Source organism: Oncorhynchus kisutch, linkage group LG30 (assembly GCF_002021735.2).
Source record: "Oncorhynchus kisutch isolate 150728-3 linkage group LG30, Okis_V2, whole genome shotgun sequence".
Classification (NCBI taxonomy): domain Eukaryota; kingdom Metazoa; phylum Chordata; class Actinopteri; order Salmoniformes; family Salmonidae; genus Oncorhynchus; species Oncorhynchus kisutch.
In genome coordinates this window covers 43,312,129-43,334,502 of record NC_034203.2, presented here as the reverse complement: position 1 = coordinate 43,334,502, position 22,374 = coordinate 43,312,129, and the positions used below count along the sequence as shown (strand labels likewise).

General features: G+C 42.9%; 1 protein-coding gene across 2 annotated transcripts in view; it reads left to right on the top strand.

Annotated features, from left to right (window-relative positions):
- The window catches only part of LOC109881370 (netrin-G1-like), a 183,361-nt gene that overhangs the window by 76,166 nt on the left and 84,821 nt on the right, over positions 1-22,374 (top strand). For both annotated transcript variants that reach the window (XM_031810890.1, XM_020473520.2), the window contains one exon: positions 9,474-10,117. In XM_031810890.1, coding sequence (XP_031666750.1) covers positions 9,474-10,117 — 644 coding nt within the window. The remainder of the gene's footprint in view (positions 1-9,473; positions 10,118-22,374) is intronic.

The following is a 22,374-nucleotide window of genomic DNA, read 5'->3' as shown; positions in this document are numbered from 1 at the left end:
CCCCCACCCGGTCTCAGTCTTGACTATGTCTCAGACACCTTGTCCCCCACCCGGTCTCAGTCTTGACTATGTCTCAGACAACTTGTCCCCCACCTTGACTATGTCTCAAACCCCTTGTCCCCCACCTTGACTATGTCTCAGACCCCTTGTCCCCCGCCTTGACTATGTCTCAGACCCCTTGTCCCCCACCTTGACTATGTCTCAGACCCCTTGTCCCCCACCTTGACTATGTCTCAGACCCCTTGTCCACCACCTTGACTATGTCTCAGACCCCTTGTCCCCCACCTTGACTATGTCTCAGACACCTTGTCCCCCACCCGGTCTCGGTCTTGACTATGTCTCAGACACCTTGTCCCCCCGCCCGGTCTCGGCCTTGACTATGTCTCAGATCCCTTGTCCCCCACCTTGACTATGTCTCAGACCCCTTGTCCCCCACCTTGACTATGTCTCAGACCCCTTGTCCACCACCTTGACTATGTCTCAGACCCCTTGTCCCCCACCTTGACTATGTCTCAGACCCCTTGTCCCCCACCTTGACTATGTCTCAGACCCCTTGTCCCCCACCCGGTCTCAGTCTTGACTATGTCTCAGACACCTTGTCCCCCACCCGGTCTCAGTCTTGACTATGTCTCAGACAACTTGTCCCCCACCTTGACTATGTCTCAAACCCCTTGTCCCCCACCTTGACTATGTCTCAGACCCCTTGTCCCCCGCCTTGACTATGTCTCAGACCCCTTGTCCCCCACCTTGACTATGTCTCAGACCCCTTGTCCCCCACCTTGACTATGTCTCAGACCCCTTGTCCACCACCTTGACTATGTCTCAGACCCCTTGTCCCCCACCTTGACTATGTCTCAGACACCTTGTCCCCCACCCGGTCTCGGTCTTGACTATGTCTCAGACACCTTGTCCCCCGCCCGGTCTCGGCCTTGACTATGTCTCAGATCCCTTGTCCCCCACCTTGACTATGTCTCAGACCCCTTGTCCCCCACCTTGACTATGTCTCAGACCCCTTGTCCACCACCTTGACTATGTCTCAGACCCCTTGTCCCCCACCTTGACTATGTCTCAGACCCCTTGTCCCCCACCTTGACTATGTCTCAGACCCCTTGTCCACCACCTTGACTATGCCTCAGACCCCTTGTCCCCCACCTTGACTATGTCTCAGACACCTTGTCCCCCACCCGGTCTCGGCCTTGACTATGTCTCAGATCCCTTGTCCCCCACCTTGACTATGTCTCAGACCCCTTGTCCCCCACCTTGACTATGTCTCAGACCCCTTGTCCCCCACCTTGACTATGTCTCAGACACCTTGTCCCCCGCCCAGTCTCAGTCTTGACTGTCTCAGACACCTTGTCCCCTGCCTTGACTATGTCTCAGACCCCTTGTCCCCCGCCCGGTCTCAGTCTTGACTATGTCTCAGACACCTTGTCCCCCGCCCGGTCTCGGTCTTGACTACGTCTCAGACACCTTGTCCCCCCGCCCGGTCTCGGTCTTGACTATGTCTCAGACACCTTGTCCCCCCGCCCGGTCTCGGTCTTGATTCTGTCTTCCCCCCCTCCTGTCTTGGTCTTGAATAAGTCTCGTTTTAGGTGGTCTCGAACACAACGCTGTATAACAGGTTGAATAAAGACTGAATTTGTTTTAAAATGCTTTGTGGGTCTGTGTAATCTGAGGAAAATATGTGTCTCTAGTATGGTCATACCTTTGGCAGGAATTTTCTGCTCTCTCCTTCCTGCTCTCCCTAGGAAACACAGTGACTGGGGTCTGGTTTCAATGGACTCTTTTTCTTAATAACATACAAAATAGCAAGACGAAGGTCAGAGAGGTACATGTTTAATGAGTGCATTTCGCATGTGACTAGTTTGCATCAACTACCTTAACTAAAACTACTCTAAAGGTTGTGACATTCTGGAATGTCTGCCTCATGATTTGTTGGGAGAGTTTAAGACTATCCTCCCTCTCTCATTCTTAGCAGTGGCCAGCAGGAGAGGACAGAACAAAGAGAGCTCTTATAATTTTCCAATAGCCTCCTCCAGTGCCGAATCTGTATCTTATAGCGTTTGAGCCCTACGGTGTGTAGTGACCAGAGAGCTTATCGTTTTCCAATATTCTCCTCCAGTGCCGAGTCTGTATCTTATAGCGTTAGAGCCCTACGGTGTGTAGTGACCAGAGAGGGTTATCGATCTTCATAAGGTCATGTTTTGTTGTCAAATAACCACCATTGGAACCAGTGAGAGGTCCTGACCTTTGTATTAATACCTATCTATCCACTACTGCTGCATGTTCCTCCATATTAGGATGTTAAGGTTGATTTGTTATGATGGCCCTGTATCCACCCATGCAGAAAAACATCTATAGCAAGACGAGTGACAAGTCTGGATTGGGGAAGTGTTTCTCAGGTCTCCAGTCTACCTCCAGTGGCTAGATAATACAGAGCTATTATTGGTGATAAACAGTCAACGGTATATCCTGCTCAGATGACTTGACTGATAACCTCCCTGAGGGGTAGAAGTCATCGTGAGCCAGTCCATAAGAAATACAATAATAATAGATGGAATCTCACAGCACTTCACAGTTTATTTTCCGTCTATTTTTTATTTATTTTGATGTCACCGTGCCGTGGATCTCGGTTCACTCCTGCTCGAGAGGGGATTTTTTTTTTTTTTCATTAGCCATGGACAGTTTGGGTATTTCATTGTGTCTTTGAATAAGGCTTCAGGGAAGCACACACGCACATACACTTATGTCTCTGAAGAGCACTCATCCCAGTGTCTGGCCATGACATCAAATGAAATACAAATACAGGAGGAGCGTCACGCTCTCATCATGAAAGCTCTCTCTCTCTCTATTCAATTCAAGGGTCTTTATTTGCATGGAAAACATAGAGTATGTTGACATTTCCAAAGCAAATGGAACAAAAGGGAAATAAACACTGCAATATTTCACCTAACGGAGATGGCAGTTTATCAATGTCTGATTTGTTTTCAAATTCTTTGTGGGTCTGTGTGATCTGTGGGAAATGTGTCTCTAATGTGGTCATACATTTTGCAGGAGGTTAGGAAGTGCAGCTCATAGCCTGTCTTCTCTTGAGAGCCAGGTCTGCCTATGGCGGCCTCTCTCAATAGCAAGGCTATGCTCACTGAGTCAGTGCACAGCCAAGGATTTTCTTCATTTAGGGTCAGTCACAGTGGTCAGGTCTGTGTACTCTCACTGTGTACTCTCTGTTTAGGGACAGATAACATTGGAATATGATCAGTTTTTTTTGGGGGGGGGGGTGATTCTTTCCAGTGTGTCAAATAGTTATCTTTTTGTTTTCTCATGATTTGGTTGTGTCCAAATCTGTTTCTGTCCTGGGGCTCTGTGTGGTCTATTTGTGTTTGTGAACAGAGCCCCAGAACCGGCTGGCTGAGGGTACTCTTCTCTAGGTTCATCTCTCTGTAGGTGAGGGCTTTGTGGTGGAATGTGTGGGCATCGCTTCCCTTTACGTGGCTGTAGAATTGAACAGCTCTTTTCTGGATTTTGATCATTAGCGGGTATAGTCATAATTTTTGGGGATTTGGGGATTTTCCATTTTACACATAGTATATTTCTTGCTTTATTACTTGTGGAGTCTCGATTGGGTGTTTTTCCTATTTTGTGAATTCTTGGTTGGCGAGTGGACCTCACAACCACAAGTCCAATCCTGGACTTCCTGACGGGCTGCCCTCAAATGCTAGCGGTAGACAACAATTCATCCTCCACGCCGACCCTCAACACGGGGAGCCCCTCAGGGCTACTTAGTCCGCTCCTGTACTACCTGTTTACCAAGACCCAAAAGTGTTCTCTATGCTACCGCACGGCAAGTGGTATCGAAGTCTGCAACCAACCCTGTACAGCTTCTAACCCCAAGCCATAAGACTGCTAAATAGCTCATGAAATGGCTCCACCTGCGTTTACCCTTTTTTGAACTAACTCTCTTGCACCGACTCTACCCACACACTCACACACACACACACACACTACATCACACACGCATTTTGCTACACCCGCAATAACATCTGACAACAAAAAAAATGTGTATGTGACCAATATAATGTTATTTGATTTGACAGCTAACCTTGTGGGAAAACAATATTCAGTCCCATTCAAAATTTTATTTTCCCTAAACCTAACCCGTACTCTTACCCTAACCTTAACCCTAACCCCTAAACCTGTCCTCTTACCCTAACCCTAACCCCTAAACCTAAACCTAACCCGTACTCTTACCCTAACCTTAACCCTAACCCCTAAACCTAACCCGTACTCTTACCCTAACTTTAACCCCTAAACCTAACCTGTACTCTTACCCTAACCTTAACCTTAACCCTAACCCCTAAACCCAACCCGTACTCTTACCCTAACCTTAACCCTAACCCCTAAACCGTACTCTTACCCTAACCCCTAAACCTAACCCGTACTCTTACCCTAACCTTAACCCTAACCCCTAAACCTAACCCGTACTCTTACCCTAACCTTGACCCTAACCCGTACTCTTACCCTAACCCCTAAACCTAACCCGTACTCTTACCCTAACCCCTAAACCTAACCTGTACTCTTACCCTAACCTTAACCCTAACCCCTAAACCTAACCCGTACTCTTACCCTAACCTTGACCCTAACCCGTACTCTTACCCTAACCCCTAAACCTAACCCGTACTCTTACCCTAACCCCTAAACCTAACCCGTACTCTTACCCTAACCTTGACCCTAACCCCTACTCTTACCCTAACCCCTAAACCTAACCCGTACTCTTACCCTAACCTTAACCCTAACGCCTAAACCTAACCCGTACTCTTACCCTAACCTTAAACCTAACCCGTACTCTTACCCTAACCTTGACCCTAACCCCTACTCTTACCCTAACCCCTAAACCTAACCCGTACTCTTACCCTAACCTTGACCCTAACCCGTACTCTTACCCTAACCCGTACTCTTACCCTAACCTTAACCCTAACCCCTAAACCTAACCCGTACTCTTACCCTAACCTTGACCCTAACCCGTACTCTTACCCTAACCTTAACCCTAACCCCTAAACCTAACCCGTACTCTTACCCTAACCTTAACCCTAACCCGTACTCTTACCCTAACCTTAACCCCTAAACCTAACCCGTACTCTTACCCTAACCTTGACCCTAACCCTAACCCCTAAACCTAACCCGTACTCTTACCCTAACCTTAACCCTAACCCAAAAACCTAACCATAATCCAAACCCTAACCCTCAACCGACAGTAATTCTAACCCTAATACTAAATTCTAACCTTAACCCTAAACCCCTTAGAAATAGCATTTGACCTTGTGAGGACCCCAAAAAATATTCTACAGTTGGTCAAATTTCTGGTCCCCACAAGACTAGTTAAACATGTCCACACACACACACACAATTACCACTGCTCCACATATGGTGTTGCTACAGCTCAGTCTATTATCTATCCTGTTGCCTAGTCACTTTACCTGTGCCTATGTGCAGATTGCTACCTCAACCTTGTACCCCTAAACATCGATTCAGTACTGTTACTCCCTGTATATAGCCATGTTATTACCTGGTACTCCCTGTATATAGCCATGTTATTACCTGGTACTTCCTGTATATAGCCATGTTATTACCTGGTACTCCCTGTATATAGCCATGTTATTACCTGGTACTTCCTGTATATAGCCATGTTATTACCTGGTACTCACTGTATATAGCCATGTTATTACCTGGTACTTCCTGTATATAGCCATGATATTACCTGGTACTTCCTGTATATAGCCATGTTATTACCTGGTACTTCCTGTATATAGCCATGTTATTACCTGGTACTTCCTGTATATAGCCATGCTATTACCTGGTACTTCCTGTATATAGCCATGTTATTACCTGGTACTCACTATATATAGCCATGTTATTACCTGGTACTTCCTGTATATAGCCATGTTATTACCTGGTACTCCCTGTATATAGCCATGTTATTACCTGGTACTCCCTGTATATAGCCATGTTATTACCTGGTACTCACTGTATATAGCCATGTTATTACCTGGTACTTCCTGTATATAGCCATGATATTACCTGGTACTTCCTGTATATAGCCATGTTATTACCTGGTACTTCCTGTATATAGCCATGTTATTACCTGGTACTCACTATATATAGCCATGTTATTACCTGGTACTTCCTGTATATAGCCATGTTATTACCTGGTACTCCCTGTATATAGCCATGTTATTACCTGGTACTCACTGTATATAGACATGTTATTACCTGGTACTTCCTGTATATAGCCATGTTATTACCTGGTACTTCCTGTATATAGCCATGTTATTACCTGGTACTTCCTGTATATAGCCATGTTATTACCTGGTACTCACTGTATATAGCCATGTTATTACCTGGTACTCACTGTATATAGCCATGTTATTACCTGGTACTTCCTGTATATAGCCATGTTATTACCTGGTACTTCCTGTATATAGCCATGTTATTACCTGGTACTTCCTGTATATAGCCATGTTATTACCTGGTACTTCCTGTATATAGCCATGTTATTACCTGGTACTTCCTGTATATAGCCATGTTATTACCTGGTACTTCCTGTATATAGCCATGTTATTACCTGGTACTTCCTGTATATAGCCATGTTATTACCTGGTACTTCCTGTATATAGCCATGTTATTACCTGGTACTCACTGTATATAGCCATGTTATTACCTGGTACTCACTGTATATAGCCATGTTATTACCTGGTACTCACTGTATATAGCCATGTTATTACCTGGTACTTCCTGTATATAGCCATGATATTACCTGGTACTTCCTGTATATAGCCATGTTATTACCTGGTACTTCCTGTATATAGCCATGTTATTACCTGGTACTTCCTGTATATAGCCATGTTATTACCTGGTACTTCCTGTATATAGCCATGTTATTACCTGGTACTTCCTGTATATAGCCATGTTATTACCTGGTACTTCCTGTATATAGCCATGTTAATACCTGGTACTTCCTGTATATAGCCATGTTATTACCTGGTACTTCCTGTATATAGCCATGTTATTACCTGGTACTTCCTGTATATAGCCATGTTATTACCTGGTACTTCCTGTATATAGCCATGTTATTACCTGGTACTTCCTGTATATAGCCATGTTATTACCTGGTACTTCCTGTATATAGCCATGTTATTACCTGGTACTTCCTGTATATAGCCATATTATTACCTGGTACTCACTGTATATAGCCATGTTATTACCTGGTACTTCCTGTATATAGCCATGTTATTACCTGGTACTTCCTGTATATAGCCATGTTATTACCTGGTACTCACTGTATATAGCCATGTTATTACCTGGTACTCACTGTATATAGCCATGTTATTACCTGGTACTCACTGTATATAGCCATGTTATTACCTGGTACTTCCTGTATATAGCCATGATATTACCTGGTACTTCCTGTATATAGCCATGTTATTACCTGGTACTTCCTGTATATAGCCATGTTATTACCTGGTACTTCCTGTATATAGCCATGTTATTACCTGGTACTTCCTGTATATAGCCATGTTATTACCTGGTACTTCCTGTATATAGCCATGTTATTACCTGGTACTTCCTGTATATAGCCATGTTAATACCTGGTACTTCCTGTATATAGCCATGTTATTACCTGGTACTTCCTGTATATAGCCATGTTATTACCTGGTACTTCCTGTATATAGCCATGTTATTACCTGGTACTTCCTGTATATAGCCATGTTATTACCTGGTACTTCCTGTATATAGCCATGTTATTACCTGGTACTTCCTGTATATAGCCATGTTATTACCTGGTACTTCCTGTATATAGCCATATTATTACCTGGTACTCACTGTATATAGCCATGTTATTACCTGGTACTTCCTGTATATAGCCATGTTATTACCTGGTACTCACTGTATATAGCCATGTTATTACCTGGTACTCACTGTATATAACCATGTTATTACCTGGTACTTCCTGTATATAGCCATGTTATTACCTGGTACTTCCTGTATATAGCCATGTTATTACCTGGTACTTCCTGTATATAGCCATGTTATTACCTGGTACTTCCTGTATATAGCCATGTTATTACGTGGGACTTCCTGTATATAGCCATGTTATTACCTGGTACTTCCTGTATATAGCCATGTTATTACCTGGTACTTCCTCTATATAGCCATGTTATTTGTTTACTTGTTATTGTTATTCATTATTCACTGTGTATTTATTTGTGTCAATATTTCTATTTCATTTTTTTTTTTTACTTTTAACTTGGCCTTTACATTGATTTGTATCTTTAACTCTGCATTGTTGGAAAAGGACCTGTCAGTAATCATTTCACTGTTAGTCTACACCTGCTGTTTTACGAAGCATGAATTTCAACATCAGATCAAGCAATTCCCTTTCAGTTAAACATGACGTCTGGTTTGAATGTGTTTTGGCTGTATCACAATCACATGATCATACTGCTATTTCAAGTGCTAAGTACTTTGTACATTTTAAAATGGCCGACATTAGTACACTGAAATGAATACAGGGCCAACGAATGTCTTATATTGTATCAAAGTCTCATCTGTGGCTGGCCCCATTGTTTTGCAGAGGAGGTAGAGGTGAGAGATGAATGTCAATGTGAGTGTGTTTAATGCATTCTCATTCTCAAACACTGATACGCACACAAAGAACACACACACACAGAGTCGTGTTGAGTCTCAGTGGTGCAGGCAGTGCTGTGCAGATGAAGGCCCATGAAATATGTATGTTTCTCAGCTATGTGTTTCATAAGAGGTAGTCATTGAAGATTCCTCAACCCATCTATATTAGAGGAACAACAGGAATATCCAACACAACAGTCAATGTGGTTGGTAGAGTAGATGAGACCGGAGGCATCCTGGGGAAAACGAGTGGTGGGGAATGCAGGAGTAGAGGATGGGAAGGTGAAGAAGAGACTCCCAATGGAATTATGGATTAATTATCTCTCTACTAGTAGTAGGGGACAGTGTTAATAGAGGAGAGGGGTGGTGAAAAGACAGTGTACAGGGTGCATGGAAAAGACAGTGTACAGGGTGCATGGAAAAGACAGTGTACAGGGTGCATGGAAAAGACAGTGTACAGGGTGCATGGAAAAGACAGTGTACAGGGTGCATGGAAAAGACAGTGTACAGGGTGCATGGAAAAGACAGTGTACAGGATGCATGGAAAAGACAGTGTACAGGGTGCATGGTGTAATGACGAAGAGGGTTAGTCAATTGGAAGATTATTATGCCGTTGTTTCCCTCCCAGTTGTACTTCTAGTCAATAGTTATAATGCATTACGACGCAGTTACAATACATTGCGAGACTTGTCATAAGCAGAGTGGGCCCTTATGACGCCCTTATAATGTCTCATAATGATGCTGAATGAACCTGGTATTTCTTCAGTCTTTGACCTCTGTTTCTCTCACAGGAAAACCCTTACATGTGCAACAACGAGTGTGACGCCTCCACAGATGAACTAGCCCACCCTCCGGAGCTCATGTTCGACTTCGAGGGACGCAACCCCACAACCTTCTGGCAATCCAGTTCATGGAATACGTTCCCCAAACCCCTGGAGGTCAACATCACGCTGTCCTGGAACAAAACTATCGAGCTGACGGACGACATCATCCTCACCTTCGAGTCCGGCCGCCCTGAGCAGATGCTTCTGGAGAAATCGTTAGACTACGGTAAAACCTGGACCCCTTACCAGTTCTACGCTACCGACTGCCTCGATGCCTTCACCATGGAGCCCAAGACGGTCAACGAGCTGACCCAGCGAACCCTCCTCGACATCATCTGCACCGAGGACTACTCCCGAGGCTACGTGTGGAAGTATGATAAAACCGTCCGTTTCGAGATCAAGGATCGGTTCGCGCTGTTCGCCGGACCGCGGCTGCACAACATGGCGTCGCTGTACGGTCAACTGGACACCACCAGGAACCTCCGGGACTTCTTCACGGTGACGGACCTGAGGATACGGCTGCTGAAACCGGCCACCGGGGCCACCATGGTAGATGAGAACAACCTGTCCCGATACTTCTACGCCATCTCTGATATCAAGGTGCAGGGCAGGTAAGAGAGATGCTTCATTCATTTTTATTAAAAAAGTTCCATTCCATTGAGATCATATATGCATTTTACTATAGAGAGACCTGTACCAACAAATGTTGTATTGTGTGCCAAAGTATTTGTGATTGCTTTACATGGATCTAGGAACAAAGTTAGTTTGTTTCATTGTATTTGGTTTGGCTGTGGTCAGGCTGCTCCAATCTACAAAACAAACGAAACACCAAAATAAAGTTTCTTAGTAAGGCACTGAGCCGCCAGAACAGCTTCAATGGCACCTTGGCAGAGATTCTAGGTATTTTATTAGGATCCCCATTAGCTGTTGCGAAGGTAGCAGCGACTCTTTCTGGGGTCCAACACAAAACATGACATAATATAGAACATTAATAGACAAGAACATTTCAAGGACAAAACTACATACATTTTAAAAATGGCTCACATAGCCTGCATAACAATACACACACAATATGGCCAAAAGTATGTGGACACCTTTTCAAATCAGTGGATTCAGCTATTTCAGCCACCCCGTTGCTGACAAGTGTATTAAATCGAGCACACAGACATGCAATCTCCATAGACAATCATTGGCAGTAGAATGGCCTTAACTGATGAGCTCAGTGACTGTCATTGGGTGCCACCTTTCCAACACGTCAGTTCATCAAATTTTTGCCCTGCTCGAGCTGTCACGGTCAACTGTAAGTGCTGTTAATGGGAAGTGGAAACATCTAGAAGCAACAACAGCTCAGCCGAAGGGACAGGACCTCCAAGTTCTGAAGCATGTAGCGCATAAAAAGTGTCTGTCCTCGATTGCGACACTACCGAGTTCCAAACTGCCTCTTGAAGCAACTTCAGCACAATAAATGTTTGTTGGGAGCTTCTTTAAAATTTGGTTGAGGAATAATGGTCTGGGGTGGTTTTTCATGGTTCGGGTTTGACCGCTTAGTTCCAGTGAAGGGAAATCTTGACACTAGAGCATACAATGACATTCTAGACTATTCTGTGCTTCCAATTTTTCGGCAACAGTTTGGGGAAGACCCTTTCCTGTTTCAGCATGACAATGCCCCCGTGCACAAAGCGAGGTCCATACAGAAATGGTTTGATGAGATCGGTGTGGAAGAACTTGACTGGCCTGCACAGAGCCCTGACCTCAACCCTATCAAGCACCTTTGGGATTCATTGGAACGCCGACTGCGAGCCAGGGCTTATCGCCCAACATCAGTGCCCGACCTCACTAATGCTCTTGTGGCTGAATGGAAGCAAGTCCCCGCAGCAATGTTCCAACATCTAGTGGAAAGCCTTCCCAGAAGAATGGAGGCTGTTATAGCAGCAAAGTGGGGACCAACTACATATTAATGCCCATGATTTTGGAATGAGATGTTCGACAATCAGGTGTCCACATACTTTTGTGTATCTAGGTCAAATAGGCAAGAGGCATTGTGCCGTGGTGTTTTCTTTTTACCCAGGTTTGATGTTCATTTGAGCAATATGAGAAGGGAGTTTAGCCCTGTCTATGTAGGTTTTTTGGTGCTTTCTTTTAACCAGGTTTGATATGAGATGGAAGGAAGTTTAATGCAATAATGGATCCATATAATACTTGACTGTTTCTTGAATTTTTTCTGTATTTGGGGACTGTGAAAGACCTCTGGTGACACACGTCTGGTGGGGTATGTGTGTGTGTGTGTTAAAGTTGTGTGTGTAAGTTGACTATGCAGACAATTTGGAACAAAGTTCTGCGGCATTAGTAAACATGTGATCCATACATGTGGATGATCTTGTTCCTGTAGTGTTTGTAAACACCCCTGGAAGTTTGATGAGTAACCTGAACCAGATTACAGGCACTGGTTACAGTAAGAAGCCTCCTATTGAGCGGACAGCTTGATGAAAACCAGTCAATATTCAGGTCCCCGATAAAGTAGATCTCTCGGTTTACATCACATACACTATTAAGCATTTCACACATATTATTTAGATACTGACTGTTAGCACTTGGTGGCTTATTTCAATGACAGCCTAGGGACAGTGGGTTTAACTGCCTTGTTCAGGGACAGAATGACAGATTTTTACCTTGTCAGCGCGGGGATTTAATCTTGAAACCTTTCGATTACTAGTCCAATGCTCTAACCACTAGCCTACCTGCCGCCCCATATCTATACAGTACCAGTCAAAGGTTTGGACACACCTACTCATTCAAGGGTTTTTATTTTCTACATTGTATAATAATAGTAAAGACATCAAAACTACGAAATAACACATAACATAAGGAATCAAGTAGGAACCTTAAAAAGTGTTAAACAAATCAAAATATATTTTATATTTCAGATTCTTCAAAGTAGCCTGGTGACAGCTTTGCACACTCTTGGTATTCTTTCAACCTGCTTCATGAAGTAGTCACCTGGAATGCATTTCAATTAACAGGTGTGCCTTGTTAAAAGTTCATTTGTGGAATTTCTTTCCCTTCTTAATCCATTTGAGGCAATCAGTTGTGTTTGGGGTTAAAGCACGAAAACGAAAATAAGAAAAAAAGAAATGTCTGTTATTTGGTATTAGCAAGTTATTGATTTCATTAACCTTATTTCTAAGGCTACATATATTAATATGGGCTATTTTCAGCCCTTTTCCTGAGTAGTTACTCAGCTACCTTGTTCTTGAACCTCAGGATCTTGACGACTATCGTCCTAGTCCTGTCACCTGTACCAGTGGTGGGTTTTCCAGTCCTGTGGGCGCGCGCCACCTCAATCTTCCTGTGGTCCATCTTCAGTTTCTCTGAGATCATTTCCCTCACTTTGTCCTCAGACTCCGTCCAGGTCTCATGTGGAGATTCTGCAATTCCGTCCACAACGTTGTTCCGCCTTGATTGTCGCTCAAGGTAATCTGATTTCTTCGCCATTGTTATCATGGATTCACATACAGAACTGATGTCCTCTCTCAATGACCTAACAGATTTCTGTCATCTTGCCGTTTTCCATGTTTAAACTCATGGAGCTGAACCTGGGAGAACTGCAAACTGTTTTTCAGGTCCTGCACCTCTCAGGTCGTCAAATAATGTTTATTAGTTGACTCCACCATTATTTGGACATAACACTCGAAGCTATTTTCTTGTTGTTGTAACGAATGCGTGCAGAAATATTTTGGTTTGTTCTAAAGATCCTTCACCTGTGGTAGAGAGACACCACTGACCTCAATGATACTCCCACTGGCTTTGGTCTTTGTCATGGTAGCAACGTAAGCTATGCTGTAACTCCTCACAGTTCCAGACAGTGCAGGTTACAGGGAAGATGGAAACAGAATCAAACAGGGATCTAGACAGTCACAAGCCCGGGGCAATCTGTTAAGGGCACAAGGGCTAATCGAGTCACGGGCTGTGTTCCCGCCCTCAAGGAAACCCTACAGGCTTGATACGCAGCTAACTGTGGCAGCTAGGCTAGCTGCTATGCCATGCAGCTCATCAGACCATTGGTCACCAGGATCCCTGGACAGACTGCAGCGGTCCCAGCAACTGATTCCAACCGCGTCGTGGGATCCAAACTCAAACGGTAGCTAGCTAGTAACCAAACTGATTGAAGACTTTCAAAACAACAAATCGAGTTCTCCCTTTTTCCGCATCCCCTCTATTGGAGGGATGCGGCACCATTTGTCCATGAGAAATTCCATCATTTGGTGTTTCCTTGATCATGGTGGAAAATGCTGTCTCAGGAGTTGCTCCAGAATCTCCCACAAGTGTTCAATTGGGTAGAGATCTGGTGACTGAGACATGCACGCAGCGCACACACGCATAATGGTGTAAAGTACTTAAGTAAAAATCCTTTAAAGTACTACGTAACTATTTTTTGGGGTATCTGTACTTTACTATTTATATTTTTGCCAACTTTTAATTTCACTTCATTCCTAAATAAAATAATGTACTTTTTACTCCATAAATTTTTCCCTGACACCCAAAAGTACTCGTTATATTTTGACAGAAAAATGGTCAAATTCATACACTTATCAAGAGAACATCCCTGGTCATCCCCTAATGCCTCTGATCTGGCAGACTCACTAAACAGAGAACATCCCTGGTCATCCCCTAATGCCTCTGATCTGGCGGACTCACTAAACGCAAATGCTCCGTTTGTAACTCGTGACTCACCACCTGGATTCGTTCTTATGTATCAACATTTGAAATTGCGGTTTTTACATTATATAAAAGTAGAGACTCAGAGCCACAAAATGGTACATCATACACTGCATTTGAGGAACAACGGGAAAATAATTCTGCTTTGAAAGTTGATCAACTTGGAAACTCACTTCTGAGAAAATTGCCTGTTTTGCTATCTAGTGAAGAGCTCTTCTTTGTCTACAGCCATTCAGCATCGTTCACACCCTCACCCTAAGCTTTAGCCTCACCCATCTCGTGTCGCTCTCGAAGTGCACACTTGACGCACCGGCCGTTGATTAGTTTACATCTGGATAACATGAAAACAGCCTAACAAACTCGGCTGGCAGCAATTTCATTACACTTTTCTGCAGACGTTTACTGACACTGGCCATATTCAACGGGTGTTGTACACACGTCACGTAACGTTAGCTAACGAGCCAGCCAGCTAACGTTAGCTAGTTAAGGGGGCAAGGCGTTCCCCTCAGGGAACTCCACCCCTCCCGTTCAGCTGAAAAGGTGGCGCAGGGAAAACAAAAATATTATTTCGAAATATTTAACTTTCACACATTAACAAGTCCAATACCTCAAATGAAAGATAAACACCTTGTTCATCTACCCATCATGTCAGATTTTTTAAATGTTTTACAGCGAAAACACAACATATATTTATGTTAGACCACCACCAAACCAAAGAAAAAATGCAGCCATTTTTTCCAGCCAAAGATAGAGTCACAAAAGCAGGATTAGAAATCAAATCAATCACTAACCTCTTGAAAATCTTCAACAGATGACAGTCATATGACATGTTACACAGTACATTTGTTTTGTTCGATAATATGCATTTTTATATCCACAAATCTCGGTTTACATTGACGCCAAATTCAGAAATTCCTACAAAATATCCGGAGGAATTATAGAAAGCTATGTCAGATAACCAAAATACTCATCATAAACTTTGACTAAAGATACATGTTCTACATATAATTAAAGATGCACTGGTTCTTAATGCAAACGCTGTGTCAGATTTCGTTTAAATGTTACGGAAAAAGCCTAACATTGCAATAATCTGAGACGGTGCTCAGACGTAACAATACTTCTCCGCCATGTTGGAGTCAACAGAAATACAAAATTACAACATAAATATTCCCTTACCTTTGATGATCTTTCATCAGAATGTAGTGAAAGGAGTCCTAGTTCCACAATAAATCGTTGTTTTGTTCCATAATGTCCAATACTAGTGTCCAAGTAGCTGCATTTGCTATCACTTTCAGCTCACGTGCCCAAAAACTGACTGCTGGTCCAAGATAACTTGCATGAAAACTTCCAAAAGATATATTCCAGGTTGAATAAACTGGTCAAACTAAGTACAGAATCAATCTTCAGGATGTTATAATCATATATATCCAATAACATTCCAACCGGATCATTCGTTTTCATCTGGGGCTGATTGGAACAGCCGTAGCACTCACAGAGAAATGCGTCACAGCAAAATGGCATTCTGTCGGGACACAGCAAATGCAGTTCACAGCAAATGCTCCATTACACTTTCTACTGAATGAGGACATCTAGCGGAAGTCGTAGGAAGTGTTTCCAGATCCAAATCTTGTTGGAAAAGGAGGGGGCGATGACGTCAAAGTTGCCCCAACTTTCAGAATTTCAAAACTTGTTTGGAAGATTGCCTGCCCTATGAGTTCTGTTATACTCACAGACATAATTCAAACAGTTTTAGAAACTTCTGAGTGTTTTCTATCCAATAGTAATAATAATATGCATATATTACCAATCTGGGACAGAGTTTGATGCAGTTCACTATGGGCACGCAATTCATCCAAAGTGAAAATACTGCCCCCTATCCCCAACAAGTTTTAAACAAAATGCTGGGAGCTAACCAACCATGTTCAATGTTAGCTAGCTAACATTAGGCTCTAACTAGAACAGCACACGGCTGTGGGAAACAATCAATAACATTGGCTAGGGAGCCAGCCAGCTAACATTACCAAGCTAGCTAACAGTAAACTTTAATTTGAAATGAAATCACTTTGTCAAAAATTAGAAAACGTGTTATATTTGACATGTATATATCATCGTGCATGGACACGTCTCCCTGTCAGCAATGCCATACCACGGTTGCCCTCAGTTTGAAGAAGTAATCTGGAGACAGGTGTTTTCTCCATCCCTTTAGCTATCATACTTCCACTGACTTCAAAACTTGATTCTCCAGAAAGTGGAGAGCCACACTTATGCAGCTCCACAATAAAAATGTTTTAAAGCAGAGTTTGACAGGATTACCAACACAGACTGACAAATTCCTTTGGCAAACCAATCCGAACTCCTCTCTCGGGTTGCCCAGCTCACTCATTATCTCAGCCAATCATGGCTAATGGGAAGGTTGCCAACTTTTTCTGTGGCTTAACTAACAAGGCTCGTAATTTAACAATTTTATTCGTATTTACAGATGAGTTTGTTATTAAAACACATGAAAGTTCACATGTTCCAGGCATTTCTGACAGAAAACGCGTTTTGATTAATGTTCCAACAGCTCTCCTGTGAAGTGGTGATACTTATAGTTTCCTGAATCAGGTCACAATTATGTCTGAGTGTTGGAGTGTTGGAGTGTTGGAGTGTGCCCCTGGCTATCCGTCAATAAAAAAATAGAAATTTGTGCCGTCTGGATTTCTTAACATAAGGAACGTGAAATTATTTATACTTTTACTTTTGATACTTAAGTACATTTGAGTGATTCCATTAACTTTGATGCATAATAAGTATATTTAAAACCAACGGGGCATGTTTATACATGACACTAAGGATGTATAATTGCTTAATTATTATCTTTAGTAAGGGCTCCACATATAGCATGATTTGCATGCTACCCTGAATCAACCATTTTGTGTTTAATAATTTAATTAAAGTCCTTTTATGTTTTATGAGCGGAATGCTCCGTTTTGCATTCTATTGAGAGCGGAATGCTCCGTTTTGCATTCTAATGAGAGCGGAATGCTCCGTTTTGCATTCTAATGAGAGCGGAATGCTCCGTTTTGCATTCTAATGAGAGCGGAATGCTCAGTTTTGCATTCTAATGAGAGCGGAATGCTCCGTTTTGCATTCTAATGAGAGCGGAATGCTCCGTTTTGCATTCTATTGAGAGCGGAATGCTCCGTTTTGCATTCTAATGAGAGCTGGGCCAGGGCTTGAATACACAGCTAACATCCCTATAATTATCAGAGTTACATTCCAAATGGCACCCTATTCATTACAATTACATACGGCCCTGGTCAAAAGTAGTGCACTATATAGGGAATGGGTGCTATTTGGGATGCAAGCCCAGATTTACGTTAATGACCTATGAAATATCCTGGTCATTGTCTCATCAGGAGATTCCCAACGGTTTACAAAGAATGAAAACATTACAGATACAGTAATAATAATTAATAATAATAATTTTATAGCTCCATAGATGCATAATGAACAACCTGTGGATCATAAAAACCCTCCACAGCTGTTCTCCAAATGGGACTGCTGTACCTGTGGCTGTGTCTGTATGCATCCACATCAAATTGGCCAGTGTTTATTTTGTAGTGTTGATTCAGGAGTTAAATTCATTCTGTATGGGTGAAATTAATATTCAGTGGTGTAAAATAAACCCCAGTGTTGGTGTTAGTAACCAGAGATATTGTTGTACACTTTGGAGAGTTAAACAGTCCCATCAAAACCACACCCCTCATTATCATATTTCCCAGCATGCTCTACTGCAAGTTATTTTTTTAGGATTGTTTTTAATATCATTGTTTTGAATGTATATTGATGGATTGATTCATCTTATTCTACTCAAAGATAAATAACATACATTTGTCTAAACTAATCCAATGAGTTAGTTAGATTTATTGTACCCGTTGCTGAAATGGTTGTTCCCATTTAAATGGTTGAGAAACAATGGTTGGTTTCTTAATCCTTATAGTCATTCTGAATGAAGGTTGAGTAAAAATATCAACTGTTGGATAACTCTGTCTGGATTCCAAAAATGATTACACATCACTTTGCCAGCCAGCATAATGTGACTTGCAGGCCAGATGTGGCCTATAAACCAGGAGTTTTCTAACACCACTGTATTAGGGTAAGACTAGGCCATCAAAGTATGGTCTTATGATGTATCTATTGTATTATCATAGAGTTTAATTGTAATGATAGTATTTGCCTAGATACTCACTTGGGGATAACCACATGCCTTTAAAAAGGGAAGTAATTGAATAAGCATGTCTCTGTAAGTAACAAACACAGCCATGGGTGGCAACTCTACAATTCACTTAAAAATAAAAGACACCCTAGGAAATTTACAAATTTAGACTTTAGACCACAGGTGTTAAAAAAACACCCCAAATGATTTTACGGTAAGTGTTCATTTCTTACACTGAGAATGTGTAACAGTATCAGCACTAAGCAAAGTGAGTCTAGTTTACTCTAAATCAAGTGGTCACCAACCTTTTCTGAGCAAGATCACTTTCGCAGTCAAAAAGCAAACCCGTGATCTACCGCTCAGATTTCTTTTTCAACATGTCTTAAATTTTTTAAAACAATTTTCATTGAATAAAATCAGTTCTGTAGGAATGAGGTTTGAGCAGTAGCCCTAATACATGATCACAGCATATTGGCTATATGATTGGCCTGCCAATATTGCTGTTCTCAGATTCCATTTCAAAGCTTGAGCTTTGATAAGAAAAGATCAGTTGGTGTAGCACTTGCCAGGCTCTGCAGAGCATTTAAATAATTAGCTTTTCTATTTCGCTGGACTGATGATACCTGCATCCGATGGTCATTGTGGAAACTTGGGAAAAGAACAAGGTCAAATCATGACGTCAGTGATCTTCAGGTCAGAAAGTCGAACATTTTCCTGAGAAAGTTTCCTGAGTTTCCTGCTTGCTTACTTTTTGTCAGAGTTCCCAGTTGTCTTGAACGCACTGAAGTCAAAAGTGAGGGATTTCCGAGTTCCCAGTTATTTTGAACACGACATTAGTCTCAGCAGAGGGTCTGCCTCTCACGGTCCCTGCTCTCTCCTTCCTGACCATAACTCCACCTGATGGAGTCACACCACATCTGCCTCATGCATAAAGTCATGTTGTTCCTATGACCAGAGAACGTGAAGTATAGAGTGCATTCGGAAAGTATTCAGACCCCTTGACTTTTTACACATTTTGTTATGTTACAGCCTCATTCTAAAAATAATTTAATTAATTTCCCCCTCGTCAATCTAAACACAATACCCCATAATGATAACATAAAACACAGTGGCCTCCATCATTCTTAAATGGAAGAAGTTTGGAACCACCAAGACTCTTCCTAGAGCTGGCCGCCCAGCCAAACTGAGCAATCGGTGGAGAAGGGCCTTGGCCACGGAGGTGACCAAGAACCTGGTGACAATGACCCTAAGCACACGGCCAAGACAACGCAGGAGTGGCATATATAAATATGATAGTAGAGATACTGGGGTACAAAGGAGCAAGATAAATAAATAAATAAATACAGTATAGTTGGAAGGGCTATTTACAGATGGGCTATGTACAGATGGGATATGTGAGCTGCTCTGACAGCTGGTGCTTAAAGCTATTGAGGGAGATATGAGTCTCCAGCTTCAGTGATTTTTGCAGTTCGTTCCAGTCATTGGCAGTAGAGAACTGGAAGGAAATGCGGCCTAAGGAAGAATTGGCTTTGGGGGTGACCAGTGAGCTATACCTAATGGAGTGCGTACTACCGGTGGGTGCTGCTATGGTGACCAGTGAGCTGGTCGGGGCGGGGCTATACCTAGCAGAGACTTGTAGATGACTTGTAGATGTCGATGAGACTTGTAGATGACCTGGAGCCAGTGGGTTTGGCGACGAGTATAAAGCGAGGGCCAGCCAACGAGAGTGTACAGGTCGCAGTGGTGGGTAGTATATGGTGCTTTGGTGACAAAAAGGATGGCACTGTGATAGACTGCATCCAATTTGTTGAGTAGAGTGTTGGAAGCTATTTTGTAAATGACATCGACGAAGTCGAGGATCGGTAGGATGGTCAGTTTTACGAAGGTATGTTTGGCAGCATGAGTGAAGGATGCTTTGTTGCGAAATAGGAAGCCGATCTATGGAGAGATGTGAAAAAGGCTGTGCAGCAATCCAACCTGACAGAGCTTGAGAGATTAATTGTTCAGCAGCCTTATGGCTTGTGGGTAGAAGCTGTTAAGGAGCCTTTTGGGCATACTTGATGCTCCGGTACCACTTTCCATGTGGTAGCATAGAGAACAGCCTATGACTTGCGTGACTGGAATCTTTGACAATTGTTTGGGCTTTCCTACTGATACAGCCTTGTATATAGGTCCTGGATGGCAGGAAGCTTGACCCCAGTGATGTACTGGGCCGTATGCACTACCTTCTGTAGCGCCTTGCGGTCGGATGCCGAGAAGTTGCCACACCAGGCGGTGATGCAACCTTTCAGGATGCTCTCGGTGTTGCAGCTGTGGAACTTTTTGAGGATCTGGAGATCCTTTTCCCCCTCAGTCTCCTGAGGAAAAGGTGTTGTCGTGCCCTCTTCACGACTGTCTTGGTTTGTTTGGAACATGATAGTTTGTTGGTGATGTAGACACAGAGGAACTTGAAACTCTCAACCCGCTCCGCTACAGCCTCGTCAATGTTGCTGTTCGGCCCTCCTTTTCCTGTTGTCCATGATCAGCTCCTTTGTCTTGCTCACATTTCGGAAGAGGTTTTTGTCCTTGCACCACACTACTCCTCATGGGCTGTTTCATAGTTGTTGGTGATCAGGCCTACCACTGTTGTGTCATCAGCAAACTTAATTATGGTGTTGGAGTCGTGCTTGGGTGGGTGGTGGGTGAACAAGGCGTACAGGAGTGGACTAAGCATGCACCCCTGAGGGGCCCCAATGTTGAGGATGTTGTTGCTCCTCAATGCCATTGGATGAATCCCGGAACATATTCCAGTGTTTACTAGCAAAACAGTCCTGTAGTGTAGCATCTGTGTCATCTGACCACTTCCCTATTGAGCTAGTCACTGGTACTTCCTGCTTTAGTTTTTGCTTGTAAGCTGAAATCAGGAGGATAGAATTATGGTCAGATTTGCCAATTGGAGGGCGAGGGAGAGCTTTGTATATGTTTCTGTGTGTGGAATAAAGGTGGTTTAGAGTTTTTTTCCCTCTGGTTGCACATGTGACATGCTATTAGAAATGAGGTAAATCAGATTTATGTTTGCCTGCATTAAAGTCCCTGGCCACTAGGAGAGCCGCCTATGGATGAGCATTTTCTTGTTTGCTTATGGTCTTATACAGCTTGTTGAGTGTGGTCTTAGTGCCAGCATCGGTGTGTGTTAGTAAATAGACGGCTACGAATAATATAGATGAAATCTCTCTTGGTGGATAGTGTGGTCTACAGCTTATCATGAGGTACTCTACCTCAGACGATTAATACCTCAAGACTTCTTTAATATTAGACATCACGCACCAGCTGTTATTGATAAATAAACACATACCCCTACCCCTCGTCTTACCAGAAGCAGCTGTTCTTTCCTGCTGATGCACGGAAAACCCACCCAGCTCTACATTATGTGTCGTCGTTCAGCCACGACTCTGTGAAACATAAGACACTATAGTTTTTAATGTTCCTTTTGGTAGGATAGTCCTGAACGGAGATCATCCAGTTTATTTTCCAACAGAACGGATGGTAGAGGCAGGTTAACCACACGCTAATGAATTCTCACAAGTCACCCCGATCTCCGCCCCCTATATGTCAGTCTTTTCTTCACGTGTATGACGGGGATTTGGGCCTCAGGGAAGTAGTAGATCCTTTGCGTTGGACTCATTTAAAAAAAAAAAACTCTTCGTCCAGTTTGAGGCGAGTAATTGCGGTTATGATATGTATAAGGTCTTTTTGGTCATAAGAGACGGTAGCGGAAACATTATGTACAAAATAAGATTTTTTTTCAAATACAAAACCGCACAGTTGGTTAGGAACCGGTAAAAAACGGCAGCCATCCACTGGGAAATTTCGGGACCCAGTGTCCAAAAAGACACGTAGATACGTGTGTGGAAAACATTTCATTGCAGATAATACATTTAACTTGTTCAGTATAGTCCTTTTGCAACTCCACTT